General features: G+C 38.5%; 1 protein-coding gene across 3 annotated transcripts; it reads right to left on the minus strand.

The window, feature by feature from the left end:
* Positions 1-1651: 1651 nt before the first annotated feature.
* On the minus strand, positions 1652-18581 carry hs2st1b (heparan sulfate 2-O-sulfotransferase 1b). 3 transcript variants are annotated; one of them, XM_028445292.1, is made up of 7 exons: positions 11540-14613; positions 11172-11398; positions 11006-11091; positions 8410-8548; positions 6667-6764; positions 5832-5989; positions 1652-2780 (listed from the first exon to the last, which is right to left on the minus strand). In XM_028445292.1, exons 2-7 carry the CDS (start codon positions 11388-11390, stop codon positions 2554-2556), a joined length of 927 nt encoding a protein of 308 aa, XP_028301093.1. In that variant the 5' UTR covers positions 11391-11398; positions 11540-14613; the 3' UTR covers positions 1652-2553. The 3 variants fall into 3 exon arrangements, with proteins under 3 accessions (XP_028301093.1, XP_028301091.1, XP_028301092.1); XM_028445290.1 differs by having other exon boundaries at positions 11172-11462; XM_028445291.1 differs by lacking the exon at positions 11540-14613 and adding an exon at positions 18035-18581 and having other exon boundaries at positions 1655-2780.
* Between the last annotated feature and the right edge of the window lie 4941 nt (positions 18582-23522).

The following is a 23522-nucleotide window of genomic DNA, read 5'->3' on the forward strand; positions in this document are numbered from 1 at the left end:
GATTACAGTTACTACTCTACTGTTATATGTTGGTTTTCTTTAAATCTATATCAAGGTTGATCTTTTTCCATGCAATTAAAATAAAACAGTCCCACAGAGACAGAAAGACCTGTGACTTTGGAGTTATTTATGTTCATTTTACTGTTAATATTTGTTTTTTTTTAGTAATGTGTGTTTTAGGAGTTATTTTTGTGTATTACTATTTTTCTGTCATTTTATGTTTTAGTTGTCAATCGTTTTTATTTCTGTTGTCCTCTCGTGGTTAAATCACTGACTACAGTTACTACTCTACTGTTTTTTGTTGGTTTTTTAAAAATTCATCTCAAAGCTTATCTTTTTCCCAAACAATTACAAGAAACTGGTCCCACAGAGACAGAAAGACCTTTGTTGCTGGAGTCATTTATGTTTATTTTGGACTAAAGTATATTTTTGGGGTATTTCAATTGTCCTTTGGACAATTTTTCTGTCATTTTGTGTGTTTTCAAAGTCATTTATGTTTATTTTTTTTCCTTTTGTGTATTTTTCTGTTATTCTATATTAGTAACGTGTGCTTTGTTTTGGTTTTTTTGGGGGGAGGGGGATTTTTATTGTCCTTTTGTTCTATTTTTCTGGCATTTTGTGTGTTTTTGGAGTCATTTATTTTTATTTTTGGAGTCATTATTTTTGTGTATTTTTCTATAAATGTGTGTTTTTTTTAAGTAATCTGTGTTTTTGGTGTAGTTATATTGTACATTTGTCTATTTTTCTGTCATTTTGAGGGTTTTTGAGGTTATTTATGTTTATTTTCCTTTTGTGTGTTTTTCTGTTATTTTGTGTTTTTTTTTTTTTTTGGAGTAATGCATGTTTTTGGTGTTATTTTGGTGTATTTATATTGTCCTCTAGTGGTTAAAGCACTGACTGCAGTTGAAACTTTTATTTTGTTGTTTTTTTCAAATCTATATCAAGGCTTATCTTTTTCCAAGCAATTAAAATAAAGCAGTCCCACTGAGACAGTAAGACCCAAACCAAACCAATAAGAAATAAAAGTCGACAACAAGCAGCTTCGTGCACACAAACTTACACAGACACACACACACTTTGTTCCTAATTAACCTTCAAGCTCATCAGCAGGATTCAATGTAGAGTGTGGCCTTTTTTCCACTAATTGAGATGAAGTAATTATCAGACTGTATTCATCTCACTAATGAAACAATGTTCCAATATGCCTGCAGCAAAACTGTTAATTGAGTTCTAGTTTGGGAGACAGGAAGCCTCTCCTACAGCGCTTTGTGCTCGTCTCTGAGCACACACACACACACACACACACACACACACACACACACACACACACACACACACACAAGTTTCCCTGATCAATGGAAGAAAACAAAAAACAAAAACAAAAAAATAATGCCCAATATTTTTTATTATTATTAATGTTCTGTGACAGAAAGTTACATTTCTGAGAATAAAGTCTGAATTCTGAGGAGAAAAGTCTCGAAATGAGAAACTTAATATGACACAGAATGACAGAAAAAAAAAAAAAAAGAACAATAGAAATACACATAACACCAAATACATAAATGACTCCATAAACACAAAAATACAAAACAGGAAGCAAAAATAAACATAAATCTCTCCAAAAACACACACACAAAAAAAACTAAAATAAGCATAAATGACTCCAAAAACATGCAAAATGACAGAAAAAACAATATTTTTGTGCAAAGTGAAATAGTTAGAGTGAATTAATAGATTCAGAGATTGAAAACCAGCAAATCTAGTAAAAACATGGATGTATGAACTTGTTTATTGAGTTGTTGTATTAATAACACTGTGAAGTAAAGATTACAGACTGACTAAAGCATCACAGCTACATTAACATGTGGAAATGACACTCAACTCTGTCTGTTTGTAAAGAAAATACTCAGTCTTCAACAAGTTCAGGAAATAATACGACGAGTCCTTAGCATTAAACGCGCAGAAAAATACAGATTTCATGGAACAAAAAAGGGAAACAAATGACGAAACACAAAGATTATCGTTAACGTAAAAATACAAACATTATTTAGAAAGAATTTAATGTGAGCAACACAAACAGAGGATGAGTTCAGAACTAATATAAACGGTATATAATATACTGACATTAAAGGCACTATCAGTCTCTGCCTATACTATACTATAGGAACCCTGTAGTCACCCACTATACTCACATCTGATTGGCTCTCTTCATATCACTGGTTAATGTGATGATTAAATATGTAAACCATGTAAAAATAAACCTCAGTGATAGAAAATCAGGCTAGTGTTTGGTCCTTGAACGCATCGTGCACTTAAAATACCACATGTGGTTTAATACAATCAGATAAATCCCTGATAATCCACTTACTGAGCTGCTTTTATTTTGAAAAAAGGAATTATTGACTTTTTCCTCCAGTATTAAAAAGAAAAACACAAAGACATTCTCAGCACAGCTTTGAAACAAACCCATTGGCTGTTTCTTCCAGTGTGGTCGACCCTGTGAAGAAGCTCCACCCCTTTCAGCAAAATGTGGGGTTTAAAGCCCCGCCCCTTTCAGCTCACTTTGGGGTAGATCTTTTCATAGAAGAAGCTCTTGGCCAGAACGTAAAGTTCTCCGTCTTTCTCCCTGACGGCGTGGGCGCGCACAAACTGAAAATGTTCCAGCGCAAACTCGTAAAAGTCATTTTCCATCTTCCAGATGTCGGACTGATGCAGCTTCGCGATGGTTTCTTTGGTGGGGGCCTTCTTCTCCGTGGTCTTCCTCAGGTGGGACCTCTTACCTGAAACGAGGCCGTTACTGCGTCAAAATCAGCTCATTTGTTGCTTTAAAAGTGAAACGACGCCACATGATGTCAGAGTGTCTGAGCCAATCCACACGAGTCAAAGAAGTGATTTAAACACAAACAGCTTCTAAACAAAATGCTCTGAGCAGTGCTGTGTAATCTATCACCATATTGGTAGATTTATATCCCAATTTATTATTTATTCCTTAAAATGACATGAAATGAATAGAAAATAGCAACTCATTACATATTTTTATAATACAAGGTTTCTCGCCAGCGCTGTTGAGTGTAGAAGCTTCCAGCGTGGTAATACTGCTCCCCTACGGAGCGATGGCGCCCCCTACGTTCCATTTCCACCAACGTAGGTTTCTTACTTTTTTAATCAGTACCGTCACAATAATTGTTGCATCATTGAATTTTCTGTTCAGAAAAGGAAATTGAAAAACAACATTTTGTTGGAATGGAGTGGATATTTGTTTTCCCTTTTTCAAATTCAAGGCATATTTCTTTATCAGGGTCATGAAGGGATAAACAAATGTTTAAAAATCGGTTGATTTTTTATTTTTGTTTCTAAAACCAAAAAACAACCTTTCTCATTATGGTGAGACCAGAAGTTGTTTTTTTTTTACAAAATAAGAGCACATAAATGAGGACGCTGCTGTTTTTCTGGTGCCAAAATATATGAATTATCTCTATATTTTCCCTGCTGTTTAAAATGTCTTTGGAACCACTCCAAAATAATTTTTTAAATGGCAAAAATCGCTACAAATATATATTATATATAATATATCCAACTCACTGATATATATATATATACATAGTGGATATAAAAAGTCTACACACCCCTGTTTAAATGCCAGGTTTTTGTGTTGTAAAAAAATAATACCAAGGTAAATAATTTCACAACTGTTTCCACCTTTAATGTGACCTATTACCTGTACAATGCAATAGAAAAACAAACTCAAACCTTTAAAGGGGAAAAATAAAATAAAAATAACCTGGTTGCATAAACATACACACCCTTAAACTAATACTTTGTTGCAGCACCTTTGGCTTTAATTACAACTAGGGGTGGGAACCTCTGTGTACCTCACGATACAATACAATACAATTATCTCACAATATGACGATACTGCAATTATCAATATATTGGTCATAAATCAATCTATGATAATCTGACATAAGGAAAAAAAAGAGATTAAGTGAAAAAAGGCAATTTTTATTTTGTATCTCTGACAGACAATAAATTGAAAAAGTGTCCTATGAACAGTGACACTATAACATTTCTGTAAATAAGTGTCAACATACTAATGTAAACGAATAAGTATCACCAATAGTGCTTTCTGTAAACAAAAATAGGGTTTTTCTTACCAGTGACACCATTATAGTGAAATATTCCAGTAAACAATATATTGGTTCCTTCAACAAACAGTGACAACATTTCTGTGAAGACGTACCTGCACATTTTAGTGCAAAAGCAGAAAAGGTTTTGAAAATAATAAAATAAATCTTAACTCCAAAAAATAAATAAATAAATAAATAAATATTGCGATATATCAACACACTCCTAATTACAGCACTCAGTGTTTTTGGGTCAGAATCTATCAGTGTGGAACATCTTGATGAGGTCATATTTACCTACTCTTATAGATAGTGAGGGCATCTTCTGTGCACAGCCCTCTTCAGATCACCCCACAGATGTTCAATCAGATTCAGGTCTGGACTCTGGCTGGCCCATTCTAAAACCTCAATCTGATTGTGGTGAAGCCATTGTTTAGTTGATGCTGTGCTTAGGGTCATTGTGGTGTTGAAAGATAAAGTTCATCTTCATCTTCAGCTTTCTAACAGAAGTCTGAAGGTTTTGTGCCAACACTTCCTGGTATTTGGAACTGTTCAGAATTCCCTCCACCCTGACTAAGGCCCCAGTTCCAGCTGACAAAAAACAGCCCCGAAGCATGATGCTGCCACCACCATGCTTCACTGTAGATATGGTATTTTTTTGTTGATGAGCAGTGTTGTTTTTGCACCAAATGTTCCTTTTGGCATTTGGCCACAAAGTTCAACCTTGGTTCCATTGGACCATAACACATTTTCCCACATGCGTTTGGGAGTTTTTGCAAAATGAAGCTGGGTTTAGATGTTTTTCTTGGTAAGATAAGGCTTCTGTCCTCCCACCCTACCCCATAGCCCAGACATATGAAGAGGACAGGAGATTGTTGTCACATGTACGACACAGCCAGTACCTGTCAGAACTTCCAGCAGCTCCCTCAATGTTGCTGTCGGCCTCTTGGCAGCCTCCCTGACCACTTTTCTTCTCGTCTTGTCATCAATTTAGGACGGACGTCCTGTTCTTGGTAAAGTCACTGTTGTGCCATATTTTCTCCACTTGATGATGACTGTCTTCACTGTGTTCCATGTTATATTTAATTCCTTGGAAATTATTTTGTACCCTTCACCTGACTGATATCTTTGAACAATGAGATCCCTCTGATGCTTTGGAAGCTCTCTGAGGACCATGGCTTGTTCTGGAAGATGTGGCTACAGATATGTGAAGAGAAGCTACTAGAACAGCTGAACTTTATTTGTGGTTAATCAGAGGCACTTTAAATGGTGACAGGTGTGTGCTGACTCCAATTTAACATCAGTTTGAATGTGATTGGTTAAATCCGAACACAGCCCCGCCCCCAGTTATAAGAGGGTGTGCACACTTAAGCAACCTTATTCTCTCAGTTTTTTATTTTTACTTCACCTTCCAGAAAGGTTTAACTTTGTTTTTCAATTGCATTGTACAGGTTATAGGTCACATTAAAGGTGGAAAAAGTTGTGAAATTATTTATCTTGGTGTCATTTTTTTTACATCACAAAAACCTGGCATCTGATGTGTAGACTTTTCATATCCACTGTATGTTGTAACACGTGGCGTTTGTTCTGGGACCTGATAATTTAATAATTACGCACTGGTTTTAATGCTTTCACTGTCAGACTGATACTTTTTACAAATAGTTTTAATTTGAAACCTCCTCTCAATGGAAGCCTAACTTCCTGTACCTGTCCTGTAGAGCTCTGCAGCTCCCTTGAAGAAGCGTGGTAGAGCAGCCTCCAGGATCATGATGAAGTCCTCCAGCTCCTCAGTGACCCCCACAAGCAGGTACTCATTAACCAGGTTGTATTTGGCCTGTTCCAGAGCCCAGCGACTGCCAGCGTTCCTGCACACCAACAAGCACACAAAGATACTGTAGGATTTAAGGCTGTGCAATTAATCGCAATTTGATTACAATTTTGAGTATTGCACTCAATGATTAAAAAATAACAATCGAGAGAAAAACAATTTTAAAACTATTTTTTTTAAATTATACATATAAAAGAATAATGCTTGGCACACATGAAGATTAATACTAACTTTGAGTTAGCAAGCTCCTCCGCTCAGCCCCTCTCAAAGCTAAGGCTAACCTAGCCTTCAGGCTAACACGAGGAAAGTTGTTGCTAGCAATCTTGAAACATGGCGGAAGCTTGTCTGACTCACTTACTTTGTGCACCACACACCTATCCATGTTTACAGAAGCTTCATAACGTTAAATGACTTTTCAGAGGTTAAAAATCTGGAAAACTGGCGAGTTTGGGAAAACCTTAAACACTATTTTGTTGGGGTTCTTAGAACAAATTAATTAAAGAAAACATATTAAAAAATTAACACAGCAATTCTGTATAAAGCAAAATTCAGTTGTTGATATGTTTTCAGTGATTACAAAAAATCAAAACCTTATACTTGGCAGTAACACCTCAGTGAGCTCACCTTTTTCTTCTGACACTAACATGATAGTTTTACTCTGACACTAAATGAATGTTATGCAAAAGAGTTTTTCTCCACCAACTGGTGACGTACCAGCACTCTGAATGATGACCACAGAAGAAAGGAATCTGCAGCCACAGCTTCTCAGCAGCACAATCTGAGCCTCCTGATGACACGCACTCGTCAAAGGTCTGGAACACAACAGAAAAGAAAAGCTGTTGTTAAATCATCAGGTCAAACGTGACAAATGCAGTGAGGTTGGTGACGCACGCACGCAGCAGGTAAAGCTGTGCAGAGGAGGCCTGCGCTCGTGTGCGGTCTGTTGCGGTTCTACAACTTCCTGACATGATGAGTTCCACCTGTGATGGTGTGACAGTGTGGGCTCAGGTTTGTCCTGTACCAGAAACACTGACGGTGCATCTCAGATGCTTCTTTTCACCCCTGTCACATTTTACACTGTGCTGTAAATACCATCCTCTTTTATTTATTTACACAATTACTGTGACCACCAAATGAATCCTCTTTTCTCTGGCCTTCATCACTGACTAACATTTCTTCCTTGTTCTGAAATTCCTTTTCCATTGTCAGAGATGACCAGAAAAAGGGTAACCCCCCCCCGAAAATGTTGCTCAATGTTGGCTTTTGGTGCATTATATTAGTGTAATTTTGTAACACTTTTCTTAGCATGATGTATTTTCTCACCTAGTATTTGTTTACATGATGCATTTAGATGTAGAAATCTGGTATCCATGGTAATGATGACAAAGAATTGAGCATCATTATCAGTTTACCTCTTTCCAGTTGAAAATGTACCAACTTATACTGTAGTATTGCAGTGCTATGGGGGCGTGGTCTCTTAATGTAGAATGCTTTCTGGTACTGGAACATATCTGCATGATTAACATCATTTTTGTGTGGTTTACTTATAGTTGGTTTTCATTATATATATAGTTGTATCAATGAACATTAATATTCGTAATATATCTAACACAAGCACATTCATAATATATCTTACATATACCCTTACATTTTCGTAACCCAGTACCCTGGACGCAGGACTTTTAATTCATGATACATGATGATATTGATCATGAATGTTTAAAAAAATACATATTCAATTCAAGAGAATGATTGTTTTCCTTCAGTTGCAGCCGCCAGATATTAGTTTGGACCAGCAGAGGGCGCTGGTAACTCAGTGTTCTGTTGGGATGCAGCTATTCTGCACAGTGAAGAAGAAATGCTATGCGCTAGCAGACAGAGCTCATAGAAAAACCTGACTTTTACAGATATTCACGTAATATTACAGATATTTTTTTGGTGCTAAAGGGGTACAGAATCATTTATGAACATGTTTTAAAGTAGAAGGCGGTCAGAAAGAGAGTAGTAGAAGATTCCAATGCTGCCTACGCTTCTGGACATCCTTGATTTGGTACTTCTGCCATGAACGATTATAGAATCCCATTGGTTTAAATGCAAAAACCATTCATGGCACATTAGCACATTTTATACACAAGGCCATTCTATGTGAAAAGTTCAACAGAAAACATCCAACAGCCTAAAAACCAATAAGACCATTAAAATCAGCAGTAAAAACATTAAATCAACAACATGATTAAAAAATGTCCCCTCAATTATACCCGGAACATGAAATGAATTCACCTGCACCAACTTCCAGCTGGGCTGTGATTTATAAAAAGCTGCAGGTGAGCTCCGCACGGTTTCATAAATCAGAAATGTTTTTGGCGCAGCACATTTTCAGATTTCTGACGTACGTTCACTTCGAGTGTAGATTTTACTCAATGTTTTATAAATGAGGCCCCTGAGCATTGAACAAACCTTCTTGTCTCCTTGTTTCCTGCGACGCAGACCTGGTCTGTAGTCGTCTCCAAAGCGGAGGAAGTAGTAGTAGGACACCAGGCGCTCAATGGGGTCCCGGACCACGTTAATGTACATGGGCTTAGCTTTCACACCGTATCTGGACACATAAAGAGAACACTTAGTTTGCAAAAAGTAGAAAGATTTAACTTCAAATAACTGGACATATTTATGAACATATAAGTCACACATAAATAAGCTGGCACATTGTTTAAGTCAGGAAGTTTTATAGCCAGTAAAGTCATTGAAATAGGGAAAATTGATGAAATGAAACTGCAACAGAAAAGAAGAAAGTGACGCGGTCGTGACCCTGAAACAGAATTAAGTACATTTTTAAATGAGAAAATCAGCTTTAACATGTCAATTCTCGACACTTTCAACCCGAAACCACTCGTTTAACAGGAAAAATCCCATGAAAATGTGTGATATGATTGTAAGACCTTTAATTACCACCAATCAGGGAAGATTGTAGATGCACTGTTTCTGCAGTGACGGGTCACCAGGTAAAATGAAAGTCTTTTCACATTTGAATGCAGTCAGTGTTGGAAATTAACGAAAAACTAATGTCACTGTATTCATCTGTCCCGACTAGTGAAACGCAACATTTTTTAATACACAACTACACAAAACTTTCCATATTTTCATCACTTTTTCTTGCCATATTTTTGCTTTTAATGCAATTTTGCTACATTACTCTCATTTCTGAAACTTCATCAAATTTCAATGCCTTTTCTGCACATTTTTCTACTTTCAAGACATTTTCAGCACTTATAAACCCTTTCCACCTAATGTCACATACTGTATGTTGACCCATTATTGTCACTTTTAACCTCTTTTCATCATATTTCATGCTTGTTTTTTTTGCTAGTTTAACCACATTCATGATTTGTCACGCCCATTATTTGCCAGTTTAAGTTAATTTGTTTCTACTTTTTAAATGACTTTACTCCAACCCTGCCTCCCAGCATTCCTGCTATTTGTAAACCAATATCGACATTTTGTGCCATTTTAAAACTTTTTCTGACCGTTTTTTGCCCACTCTAATTTGCAAAGCAAATTCAGCCATTTTCTTCTAAACACATTAAATAGGTCATAAATGTTTTCCTTAAAACATGTAAAAAAGTCATTCAACCATTTAGGATGTAATTGTGGAGCTAGGCTTCACAAACTGTTTCAAATTTCTGTGTTGAGGATTTAATGGGCGGGTCAGAAATCATAGCTGCATTACGTAACGGAGCCATCATTAGCATAAACCCCACCCTGTTGCTGAAGCACACTAAACTTCCACGACCTCCAGCGGGCGCAATTCGGCCCCGAGCAGAAAACAAAGCACATTTTCCTAGAAATTAGCACTTTTTTTGCACCGCGATTGTGTTTCGCCTTTAGCGGGCGCAGTTCGGACTCTACCCAGGAGGGATACACATATTCGGACTCGGAAGTAGCAGACCATTCTGCTGACACGTCGTTTAGAATGATCCGAACACTTTTGGAAAACCAATGGGAGAAGCACTATCGACGCTGGAGCTGCTTTCAAACTGGACTCGAGTCCCGGATATCATCTCTTACGACAGTTTGCAGCTAGCTAACCAATCAGCTAACCGGTCTTGTCTCCTCCAGACTAGTGATAATAACAGTAAACACTGTGATTGAATCCGTTTGGCAGTGCTTCATGTGCGCTGCAGCCATGAAAGGAAATAATAAAACTGGCACATTTAGTACGTCTCTGTTCTCTCTTTGACTCCATCCACAGTAGAAACAACTCTCATTTCGCTACGCTAAAAGTTGAAACAAAGCGGCGTTGAGTGGAAATGACAGTGACCAGGGCTGAGGTTTAGATCAGCGCTTACGTTCCGTGTCGCCTCGACGCGCAGTCAGGATTTTTGGGAGTCAGTTTCTGGCTCTGCTGGCTCAAACAGGTAGGGCTGGGTCCGTCCTATGACGCTGCTAGCGCTAGCTTCTGTTGTTACTGTAGGTTACATCCTTCTACAGTACACAAAGGCAGCGCCCTTCCCACCGCCCCCAGCGTTTTAGACCAGACAGAAGTCCTTGTTTTTCCATGATTGAGAGACCTAATTTTATATGCTTAGCAATTTTTTTCATCTTTCAAATTTTGCTCAGTGGTCAATGACACGTTTCTGTGGTGTGACAAACTCATAACACACATTTATTTCTGCTTTACTCAGACTTTAACCAATTTCTGTGGTTTTTAAAATCCCATTTCACCACCTTTTCCACTATTTTTGGTCACTTTTAACCCATTTTATTTCTCATTAAATCAAGGATTTCCATCTTTAAGATGATTATAATTACAGTAAACATTGCTGGATAACAGTGGATATTATTCAGATGAATAAATAAATGTGGTTATCACAGATTCATAGAACAATGGACCATCATTTTACTGACTTTATGGATGGACCCCAAAAATCTCTCCCCTTTGTTCCCCCTAATAGGGGTCCCTGGTCTCTTGTACCTTTATTTTGGGGGTCACGGGCTGAAAAGGTTGAGAACGACTGATTTATAGAATAATGGCTGTGGGGGAAATGAAGGGCCGTACTTGGAGAAGTCCAGATAAGCCACGTGTCCGTGGTAGAATCCAGGCTTCATTTCACTCCAGGAGGTGACGTTCCTCACGAAACGTACCTGAAAATACACAGAGTGGGCGGAGCTTAATGTGGAACCAGCAGGAGTAACAGCAACAGCTGTGAGGACGCTGGTCTAACCTGGTCCTGCAGGGACATGACGGGGTTGTTTTTGGTGGTGTTGATGTGCAGCACGTGGAAGCGGTTCTTTCCACAGAGGTCGTAGGCGATGTTGGTGAAGGACGTGCTGGCCGTCTTGGGAACTCTGTTGTAAATGATGACCACGTCGTCTTTGTCAGACGGAGGAGACGCGTTCTCACTGAGACGCTGCTCCACCTCTGCCCCCTCGTGTCTGGCCATGGAGCGTTCTGAACAGAACAGGGATGGAGACGTTCTGAGTTCACTGACCCCACACTGATGCTGAAATAGAGACTCCATACAGAAACACTAAGTATTCAAACATCCTCTGAACATTCTATGTGATTCTTTACTGAGATAATGGTGGGTACCTGTTGTAGGATGTGGTAAGACCTTGAAAGAAGAGTTGATGCCGGATGCCCATATAAGGATGATAACTTCCTTCTGTGATTTAACCACAGCCTCATATAACCTTTAGTTGTAGTGGTTAATAAAGATGTTAGACTGGTAGTGGTCAATATATTATCTTGAAACATCTATGGTTAATTTTAAGAAGGCATAGACCCTGCCATGGGATGTGGTTAATATACTGCTTCAATGAATTATGAATTATACTTTGAACTATTGTAACTTTTAAATTGTAATCCTTGAATAAAAACTCTTATACATTAAGAAGAAGTCCTCTCCTACTTGACCAGGACCGGCAGAGCCTGAAGGGCTAGAGGGACGCACTCCCAGACCTCTGGTAAGAGCAAGGAGACGAAGCATAACCCGTGAGGGTATGTGGAGTCAGGCATCCTTGTAGACACACATCTCTGCTCAACATATAACTCCTGTAGTAGCAACTCACACCCTGATCAACCTTATTATTGAGTAACAGGTAGAGATAAGCAAAATAACAGCTTGAGGTGGAATTTGTAGCCTCCGGGCTATATTGAGAAATCTCATGATAAGCTTTTGAGCACCACACGCCAGTACCAAAAGCATCAGGGGTATAAATGTTGAAAAGTTCAACTTCTTGAACCTTTGCTTTCATAAAATGTGTGTAAAAGCTGATAGGAGCTAATGCTGTGAGTTATGGACAAAAACTTTAATCACAATATAGATAAATATCCACATATAGTAATTTTTCCTTAAAGTTACATGAAACAATTATCTTTCCCGTATTCATTTATGGAACCTAGAGATGCAACAATACAGTCAGCCCACGGTTCAACGCGCACCTCGGTGTTTTTGGTCACGATTCACGGTTCATGTTTTGGTTCTGATGGCCAGGGCCGTTTAAGTGTTTCCAGTGTTAAGTGTTTAAAGTAAATCTTAAAGAACAGAAAGGGATTAAGAAAAATAACTACTTTTGTCATTTTAAACCTTTTTATTTTACTATGAAGCAAATCCAAATTCACACACATTCCTGTGTATGGTGTATTATATTATATTAAATAAACAAAACACTACATATAAAATAAAATAACACACAAAATCCAAAGGACAAGTGATTAACTCTGGCAGCCCACAAACAAACTAAGGAAATATTCATTCTGAAATAAAAATAAATAAACCAAAAATCATTACTTTCAACAAATAAACCTGAACTTCAGTAAACTTACGGTGGCCATTTGTTTTGTAAAATAGATCCAACATAAGACGCAAGCGTATTAACTCACGTTGCGGAATTCATAATCCCTGCGTGTTGAGTCACAGGCACACAAGCAAGGTCAATTAGAGAGACATACAGGACATTGCGTGGAACCTATACGTCAAACCATAAAAAACGCAGTTTACAAGTCAGAATTGAACCGTGGATGCCGTACTGAACAGTTCAATATGTTAGTGAGAATTGTTGCATGCCTAAAAGAACCCATATTTTATAAATAAAACAATGAAATGTCTTCGATCTGAGGCCCTTCCTTTCCACTGTACATACTAGGGATACACCGATGAACATGTTTATGAACATGTTTAAGAGTAGAAGGCGGCCAAAATGAGGGTAGTAGGAGTTTCCGCACGTCGTCTTCTGGACATCCCTGGAGGCTATGTCATTTTTTATCGCACTGCGACATATATCATTATATCAAACAGGACTAACTGAAGCCATGATGGTTTAAATTATTGAGCTACATATATTTCTTATTTTAAAAAAGGGCAAAAAGACAGATGAACATTTTATTAACTCAAAGGAACAAAAATACCTTCAATTGTTGCTTGAATTATATTCCAGGCTGTGGGCACAGCCTTACTGTCTGTGTTTTTTTAAGTGAGTAAAGGCTGTTATCCTTCAAATCCTAACAACACTGATAGACATAATGAAGCTAACGAGGACAATATTGAAATAAGGGATGATTAGGGTCTTTCCTTTTACTTTTGCTCTGCCTGCAGTGCTAATTAAAAGTAATTAGAGTGACTGATGACCTTGTGAGCATCTCTCACAGAGGCTGTGTCAGTCACACGTCTTTATAATTACAACAGTGTGACATACTGTAGCTCACACACACAAAAATACACAACGCTTATTCACTGTGGGGTCAATTCTCCCGTCTGGCCTTCAGTGCTTTTTTGCGCGCCTACATTTACGCGCTTCTCTCCTGCGCTTATTCTCCGGTCCAGGCTCCTGACACACCGACCGCGCGTAAGTTGACCAAAAACGCGTAGTCTGTGAATGAAGGCGGTCTAAAGCCAAGGAGGAGGACTCAAGAATGTCGTCATTTTTTTAGGACTGTCTAGAAATCACGGAACATGGAATTTTCCCAATGCTTGTAAATGTTGTTGAAATCCGTGAAAATGATAAAACACACTTTTAATTTGAAACGCCTTCATTGATAAATGAATCCTGCAGAGGCTAACGTTAGCAACGGATATTAAACAGCAGATAACTATATCACCGCCAGGCAATCAGTTTTAGATAGCTCAAACTGTTATAGTCCGGTAGATGCGGTAACTCTGGACCTACTACGTAGCTTCGGATTGCTACGCCGGCTACACCCAGCAGCCTGTGAAGCAGCAGAGCCTCTTACCCGTGGGGTCTGCCAGCAGAGGAGACGTAAGTGGTGAGATCAGAAGCAGAAGTGGGGATGCCGAGCAGGGCTAGCAACCAAGCTAAGTCTAAGTATTTTGTTTTTCTCGTCTTTCGCCTCCAAACAGGCTGTTTTCAAGGGGGTTCACCCTCAGCACCTGAGCATGTTTGTTCCATAGCGGAATGAACAGAGTAAACGACAAACTATTTGGTCCATTCTGTTTGGTTTAAGACTGAATGAAAACAGAACAGAATGAAACAGGGGGAGGCGGGGCTGCTAGCATGTTTGTTTGCAAAAGTTCTAACTTGATTGGAAGTGTTATCTGCTAAGGAATGTACAACTATATATAGAGGCGCCCTGATCCGATATTGATATCGGTCCGATACCAGCCAGAAAACGAATATCCAATTTTATCAGACTGCATCTAAAATCACCAATATAAGCTCTGATAAAATGTTCCGCTCCATAGATGACTGTGGTTTTTTTTTTTTAGAAATATTTATCATTTTTTAAAGAAAATATTAGTTTTTAACTCCTGTGAGGAAACAAAATAAATACTAATAAAGAAAAAAAAACCTCATGATTAAACAAAATGTATGTCAAAAATAAAGTAAGATACAGTTAAAAGGCAGATGCAAGTGGAAATGACATGGATTATTATGACTGCTCCTTTTTAATTATTTATATGTCATATAAAGATGTATGAGAACAGCATTAATGTCACCTGATTTCCTCTCAGAGATCAATGGTTTACTGAATCTGAGCAGTTTTATTGATTAATTTTTGATCAACTTGGTTTAAAATAACCTAATTTAAATGATCCTATCTTCTGTAGCTCTGAGTTGTTATTAGAATGTAACATTCTAATAACGTTGCCCCAACAGACTATTATTTTGTAAACCAGAAGTTCCTACTGAAACGATTGTACTTGAGGTAGCTAGCTGATTGTTAATGTGTAGCTACGAGGCACGGACAAAAGGCTGAAATAAAATGAACTAAAGGACAGCTGGAACCCATGTCTGACATATGTCTGACATGACATATGTCTCCACCTTTGTGAATCTCCTCCACATTTTTTAATGTTTTGTTTCACAATCCTCTCCAGGGGGCGTGGTTATCACTATTGCTTGTTCACTTTTTTCTACCACATCTTTTCCTTCCCTTCACCTCTCTATTAATGTGCTTGGACACAGAGCTCTGTGAACAGTCAGCCTCTTTACCATGACCTTTGTGTCTTGTCCTCCTTGTGCAAAGTGTCAGTGGTCGTCTTTTGGACAACTGTCAGGTCAGCAGTTTTCTCCATGATTGTGTAGAGCTACAGAACTAGACTGGAGACCATTTAAAGGCCTTTACAGGTGCACCAGGTGTCTTCAATATTGAATCTCTCCACATTATTCTAATTTTCTGAGATACTCAATTTGGGATTTTCATCAGTTATCAGTTATAATCATCAACAATAAAATAAATAAATATTTGAAATATGTCAGTCTGTGTGAAATGAATGTATACATTATACAAGTTTCACTTTATGAATGGAATTACTGAAATAAATCAACTTTTTCATGATATTCTAATTATATGACCATCACCTGTGTGCGTGCGCAACATGAGTGTTTGTGTGTGCGAGCTCGAGTTTTTATGGTTTGTGCGTGAGATACACTTTTATTCAGCTTAAACAGGGTTTAAATGTGCTTTATAAATTAACTGTATTTTTAAAAAAATCTGATTCATCAAATCAATCTCATCAAAAGCGCTTTTCATACAATTGAGTTGAGTTTTTTTTTTCCCAATATTCTGCTGGTTTGATGCATATTACAGAGATGTTAGTTCTACTGATTTATTATTTAGAGAATGCGCTGCACTTTTTGTTTGATTAAGCATTTATGTTTATATTTTCACATTGACAAGTTTATTTATTTCATTGAGGTTTTTCTGTTTTTTCCATAGTTGTGTTGACTTCTTTTTTAATGTTAAAGCACATGTGTCAAACTGAAGGCCCGGGGCCCAAATCTGGCCTTTTGAAGCATCTAATTCGGCCCGCAAAAGAAAGTGAATATGACAGAAAATACATGAAACATTCTGTAAACTACAAAATAATTCAGTTGTAGATATCTCAGCCCCTCCAAATACACATGGATAGAAATTTACAAATGCCCGGAAACATTTTGGAGACAGAGTAAATATGTCCCTGTACTGTATGTACAGGCTGTAATATCACCAAGTTTATCATTGTACCGTTATTAGAGCAACTGTCTTTACCAGGAAGCAAATATTTATTCCTGGTTATTGTTTTTATTGTGCATAGTTCCTGTTATGAAAATATATGTACATCGGAATGAGGTAACCTTTTAAAAATAAAATACAACTTGAACTTTGTCTAATGATAAAAACAATGTTAGAAAAAATCTTTAAAACATCATTAAAAAGTAGTCAGATTTGTATTTTGTAATGTAATCAACTGGTTAGATCATGTGGAATCTATAGTGTTAACTTGTATTTATTTATACAATCACACAATGCAAATCACATTATACATAATATTATTTCATGTTATTAATAGAAAACAGTCAAACAGTGTCCTTTACAATCAGTCCATATTTCGGAGATATATATTTTATAGCTTATTTTGTAATAAAATACTAATTTTAGGAGTCGCTGCTTTGGTGACTTTCCAGAACAGCATGAAAAGCAGTTTGATGAATTACTGAGTGCGTCCTAACCCAGACCTTCATGTAAACAAGCCATACTACACAACTCACACACACGTGCTGTCCTTAGAGGAGAAAAAGCTAAAAGTGGCACATATTGTGCTGCTGTTTGTTAATAAATGTGGCATTTTTCATCCGAAAATGTAACCAAGAATCAAACTTTATTGGGTTAAAAACATCAAGATTAACATCATATATCGCCATTTTGATAAGAAATATCGAGACATAAATTTTGATCCATATCATCCAGCCCTAATAATCAGGAATAAATATTTCCTCTTTGGTAAAAAATAGTAGCTCTAACAATGGGTACAATGATAAACTTGGTGATATTACAGCCTGTGAATGCAGTACTGCAGACAAAGGCAACTGGCGGCTCGGGGGCCACATGCGGCCCTAAGTCTAAATGTATTTGGCCCCCAAAAATAAATGTACACAATGACAGATACAAAATACACAAAGCAAAAGCAAGAATACATTAAAAATACAAAGAATTCCAATATTGCAGGAAAATACAGTAAAAGACAAGAGAAAAACAAAAAACACTCCAAAAACACACAAAACTACTACAAAAAATGAATAAAATGACAAAACGAATACACAAAATTACTCAGAAAAATATACAAAACTACAGAAAATGACAACAAAAGTAGACAAAAAGAGAAGAAAAATGACTCTACAAACCCACAGTACTAACAAACAAACAATACGACAACAGAAATACACAAAAATTACACCAGAAACGCAAAATGACAACACAAATACACAATATGACACCATAAACATATACTGTACAGGAAAAATACACAAAAGGACAACAGAGATGCACAAAATGCCTCAACACACACGCAGAATGACAGAAGAAAGAAAAAATACACAAAATTACTATAAAAACTTTGTTATTTCCTGTATTAATGCTCAGATCACTCATTATGCTAATGCTGACATGAATGTTGATCATGTGACCATCCGATCAAACAAACACATTTTTGTGGCCTCGCTGTGATAAAACTTGCCTCATTTACTCAGTCTCCGGTTGTTTCTGGGTTTTAAAATCACCCTCAAAAGGTCCTTATTTGGCCCCTGAACTAAAGTGTGTTTGACACCCCAGCTTTAGAACCACAGCTGTTGTGGTGCTTTTTCTTACCTAGCTTCTCTCTAGACACGTCCAGTCTCTGGATCTGGTTCTCGATCATCAGCATGGCCACTCCGAAGGCCAAAACAGCCAAAAGTTGGATCTTAGCCGGCGTCATGATCCTTAAAATCCCCATTTATCTGTCTATCTCACAACCAGGTGGATCATTAGCTAACATTAGCTCCAATGCTAACTGCGAATCCAGTTCATATCCATGCAGCTACTCTATGTATAATGTCTATTATACATCAAACTAATAACGTAGAGCGTCATTTACTGACTGACACGGGCTCCAATAACAGTCACGTAAACTATATTTATTATCGCTAGCATCAGCTAGCTCAAAGTTAGCATCAGCTAGCTCAAAGTTAGCCAACACTATGACAGCAGCTGAGGCTTGTGCTGAGGTTCCGTTTAAAGTCCAGCATTTTACTTAATCCATGATGTGAGGAGAAGCAGAAGTTTGTTTGGAGCTGAGGACGGACTGGTGTCATAGATATAAACCTAGAGCTGCTGCTGCTGTCTATACTGTTACTGATGATGATGATGATGATGATGCAGGAGGAAGCCTCAGCATCGTTAAAGCAGTGAGGTAAACGCGTGTCGACCTCTGCTGGACACAAAGCAAAGTGCAGGCTCTGAAGGCTGCATACATTACCAGAGTTGGTTTCAATTACATTTTTAAATTACAATTACGTCTTCAAATATCCATAGTAACTCAATTATGATTACGGTGACACACACCTTTTTCATTTATAATTGAAATTAAAATTGTTATTTTCTCCCTGAAAGTAAATTACAATTACATATCAATTATTAAAGTCTAATTACAATTAATCACAATTATGTCTCCAATTATCCATGTTCAATTACAAGTCAATTATGATTACGATGACTGGCATGTTTTCCCATTACAACAAAATTTTCAATTAATATTTTTCCAGAGGAAGTCAATTACAAATACATTCTCAATTACTAGTTCTATTAAAATGAAACACAATTATGTCTTCAATTATCCATGTTCAATTACAACTCAATAGTGATTACAGTGACCAGCATTTTTTCCAGTTTTTTTCCCCTTGAAAGTTAAAAACAATTACATCCCAATTACTAAAGTTCATTTACAATTAATCACAATTACATCTTCAATTATCCATGTTCAATTACAACTCAATTACAATTACAGTAACTGGTATTTTTTCCAATTATTTTCCCTCTAAAAGTTCATTACAATTATGTTCCCAATTACTAAAGTCCAATTACAATAATTCACAATTACGTTTTCAGTTATCCATGTTCAATTACAAGTCAATTACGCTTACGGTGACTGGCATTTTTCACATTACAACTAAACTTCCAATTATTTCCCCCCTGGAAGTCAATTACAATTATGTGCCATCACTGCATAAATTAAGCGTCTGATCAGCTGATTCTGGCCTCACAGAAAAACACTAGAAGCTCACTGGAGCTGTGCGTCCGAAGCGACATCCATGGAGCTCCACGCACAGCATCCGTTGGCTCTGCACCGCAGCGGACACACACGTACTGGACTCCACACGGGCTTTTCTCTCCCTCACACATACTTTACTCACACTTTATTTTCTCATTCAGTGGCTGTTAATAGTGGTTCAACTAGTCTGGGACAGTCAGATGGACTATTCTTCTATGCTATTCTGTTTTACATTCTGTTCACTAACCCCAGCCAGTTGAAGCAGATGTTCTCCACCTCTGAACCTGATTCTGCTGGAGATTTCTTGCTATAAAAAAGAGGAAGTTTTTTCTTCCCACTGTCGCAAAATTTTTGTTGAATTGAATTGAATTGAATTGAATTAATATTGACAATTGTTTTTTTTTAATTATTTTCTCATACTAGAAAGGTTCACTGGAGCCTTTTTTTTCCATCTCCGCTACAAGTTTTGTGTCAACATTTACTGAAGCTGATCTCTGCGTGTGTTTGCACCTGCTTGTCAGTCGTCCTATTTATGTTGCTAAAACAATCACTGCAAACAGTTCCAGATTTAGGGCTCTATTCTCCCATGTGCGTAAATCCAAAAAGCAGCGCAGCGGCGCTGTTTCTGGCTATGCGCTATTCTCCCCCTGTACGTAAGTCAGTCGCTGCATGCCTTCATCCCAGTTACGCACTGTGGATGGAGCAGCCCTGAAATGTGGGCGTTCCCATTCAAATCTGGCTTTATGCGCATTCTCCGTTGTGCGTAAGTCCTTTTCCTCTTACGTGCTTCTAACCCTGGAATAACTGCAGCGCCCCCATAAGATGAAACATTATATTGCACTGGAAATATGGACTTAGTTACATTTGAAGCCACACAGACTTGTGTGTCGTGCAGCAGCAGCTGTGATCACTCAGCTGCTGCTGCACGATTAATTAAATCTCTGACAGACACAGACTTCTGTCCACGTTGGTCACAGTGATTCAGCTATTTTCATACTATGTCCAACGTAAAGTCACAGTTTGATCCACTACAGAGTGAAACATGCTGTCATATGCAGATGAAGATGGACCACAAACTGTTTCCACACATGTTTTAATGAGGCTCAGGTCGCTTTAAACTATTTATATTAAAAACTGTGTATTATGGAAGTTAATAGTTCTGTTTTACTGTAAACATCCCTCTGTATTAAAGCAGAACGCTCTGCGGCCACGTTATTTACTCATATCTCCAGCATCTAACTCTGTCACACTTTACGATGATGATGATGGAAAGAGATTTTAACTGTGACTCAGTCACACTGCAATAATCTGATCAAATCAACCTGTTACATTGTTTATCAGCGTTTCAAATTAAAAGTAAACTTTATCATTTTCACAATTTTCAATGACATTTAAAACTCCATGTTCTGTGATTTCTAGACAGCCCAAAAGAAATGACATCACCGCCTCCTTTCCTTCAACCCGCACCACAAGTTTTTGTCTGTGTGCGCACGGTGTTCGTCTTCGTGCGCGCAGTGTGTGTGGTGTGCGCGCACCATGTGTGTTCGCGCGGAGAGTGTTTGAGTGCACACTCCACAAGTGTTTGTGTGTTCGTGCACCACAAGTGTTTGTCTGTGAGAGTACCACAAGTGTTTGTGTGTGCGAGCGGTGTGTGTGTGTTTGTGTGTACGCACCACAAGTGTTTGTCTGTGCGCACGCAGAGTGTATGTCTGTGTGCGCGCAGAGTGTTTGTGTGCACACACCACAAGTATTTTTGTGTGCACGTACCACAAGCATTTATCTGTGTGCGTGTTGGTGTGTGCACGCACCATGTCTGTTTGTGTGTGTGCACAATGTTTGTGTGTGCACACACCATGAGTGTTTGTGTGTGCGCGCACCATGAGTGTTTGTGTGTGCACGTACCATGTGTATTTCTGTGTGTGCACACCATGAGTGTTTGTGTGTGTGCGCGCACATCACGAGTGTTTGTGTGTGCACGCACCATCTGTATTTCTGTGTGCGCAAACCACGAGTGTTTGTGTCTATGTGCGGACCACAATTGTTTGTGTGTGTGCGTGCCGTAATGTATGTGCGCGCAGAGTATTTTTATGTGCGCGTACCACAAGTGTTAGTCTTTGTACGCACAGTGTTTGTCTGTGTGTGTGCACCATGTGTGTTTGTGTGTGTGTGCGCAGAGCGTTTGTGTGCACACACCACAAGTATTTTTGTGTGCGCCTACCACAAGTGTTTATCTGTGTGCGTGTGCACAGTGTTTGTTTGTGTGCACACCATGAGTGTTTGTGTGTTTGCGTACTACGAGTGTTTGTGTGTGAGCGTACCACAAGTGTTTGTGTGTGCACGAGCGGTGTGTGTGCGCACCACGAGTGTTTATCTGTGTGCATGCAGAGTATTTGTGTGCAGTGTTTGTGTGTGCACGCACCACGTGTGTTTGTGTGTGTACGCAATGTTTGTCTGTGTGCGCAGTGTTTGTTTGTGTGCGCGCAAGTGTTTGTGTGTGCGTGCACAGAGTGTTTGTGTGTGTGCACACCACGAGTGTTTGACTGTGCGTGTACTATGTGTATTTCTGTGTGTGCACACCATGAGTGTTTGTGTGTGCACGCACGATGTGTATTTCTGTGTGTGCACACCACGAGTGTTTGTCTGCGTGTGCACAGTGTTTGTTTGTGTGCGTGCGCGCACCACATGTATTTGTGTGTATGTGCGCGCAAAGTGTTTGTGTGTGTATGCACCACGAGTGTTTGTGTGTGTGCGCGCAAGTGTTTGTGTGTGCATGCACCATGAGTGTTTGTGTATATGCACGCAAGTGTTTGTGTGTATGCGTACCACGAGTGTTTGACTGTGTGCACGCAGTGTGTGCGCGCACCACGTGTATATCTGTGTGCGCACACCACGAGTGTTTGTGTGTGCGTGTAAAATGTGTATTTCTGTGTGCGCACACCACGAGTGTTTGTGTGTGCGTGTACCATGTGTATTTCTGTGTGCGCACACCATGAGTGTTTGTGTGTGCGTGTACCATGTGTATTTCTGTGTGCACACCAAGAGTGTTTGTGTGTATGCGCGCACCATGAGTGTTTGTGTATATGCGCGCAAGTGTTTGTGTGTATGCGTACCACGAGTGTTTGACTGTGTGCACGTAGTGTGTGCGCACCACGTGGTGCCTCTCTCTAGCTCTCTTTGGGCATTAAGCCTGATATATGCTACTGTGTCAAGTCGACACCGTAACTACACGTAGCTCTCTAAGTTTACGTGCACCCCTACGCCGTAACCCTACGTGCGCCTCCCAAAAATCCTGACTGCATATCGAGGTGACACGGAACATAAGGGCTGTGATTGGTCTGCCCCAAACCTCACCCCAGTTTATTATGGTTCAGTTTTCTGTGGAACGATGCGAGAGTTTCTACAATGGATTGAATCGAAAAAAGAACGGAGATGGACAAAGAGTTTTATTTCCTTTAATGGCTGCAGGACACGTGAAGCATCCCCAAACAAAGTCCAATGATTGACAAATGCTGTGTTTTCTGTTATTACCGCTACTCTGCATCTTCTTTGTACCTAGTGTATTTGTGTTTTATTAACAGCAAACAATGAGTTACATGCTGCGAAGGCTGCCAGAGGAGCAGGCATAATGTTTTGTTTAAAGTCTACAGCTCCATACAATTTTATACAGTACTTTGTTTGAATGTTGTATATGTTGAGAATAAAGCGCACATTTTGAAACCGTTGTTTTCATGTTTGTTTCTGAAATTGCATTTTAAGAAGCAATTTAGGAGGTTAAAAGTCTTCCAAAGTCAACTACAGCCACATATGGTTAAAATTTTACATTTTGCAAAATAAAATACTAATTTATTAAGAAATATGACTTATTTTCTTTCAACTTATTTGCTGAAGCATAAACAGTGTAAAAGCATTAACTTAATCTCTAGAGCGGACATGGGCTCGTCCATAACGGTTCTCATTTTAGAGTCCTTGGAGTCGCTGTTAGATTGCATATAAACGGGAATAAAAAGAATAAAATTCTGATGCAGCTGGTTATGTTTTACAGTTCGCATA

Source organism: Gouania willdenowi, chromosome 4, assembly GCF_900634775.1.
Source record: "Gouania willdenowi chromosome 4, fGouWil2.1, whole genome shotgun sequence".
Classification (NCBI taxonomy): Eukaryota; Metazoa; Chordata; class Actinopteri; order Blenniiformes; family Gobiesocidae; genus Gouania; species Gouania willdenowi.

Bases quoted from the DNA above. Each gene is read 5' to 3' on its own strand.
- hs2st1b (XM_028445290.1), bottom strand. From the start codon at position 11,704: ATGTTTCAAGATAATATATTGACCACTACCAGTCTAACATCTTTATTA. The intron at 11,092-11,171 runs GTTAGACCAGCG...GTGTATTTTCAG, and splicing joins TCATGTCCCTGCAGGACCAG to GTACGTTTCGTGAGGAACGT. The intron at 8,549-11,005 runs GTACGGCCCTTC...TTATGTGTCCAG, and splicing joins GCTTATCTGGACTTCTCCAA to ATACGGTGTGAAAGCTAAGC.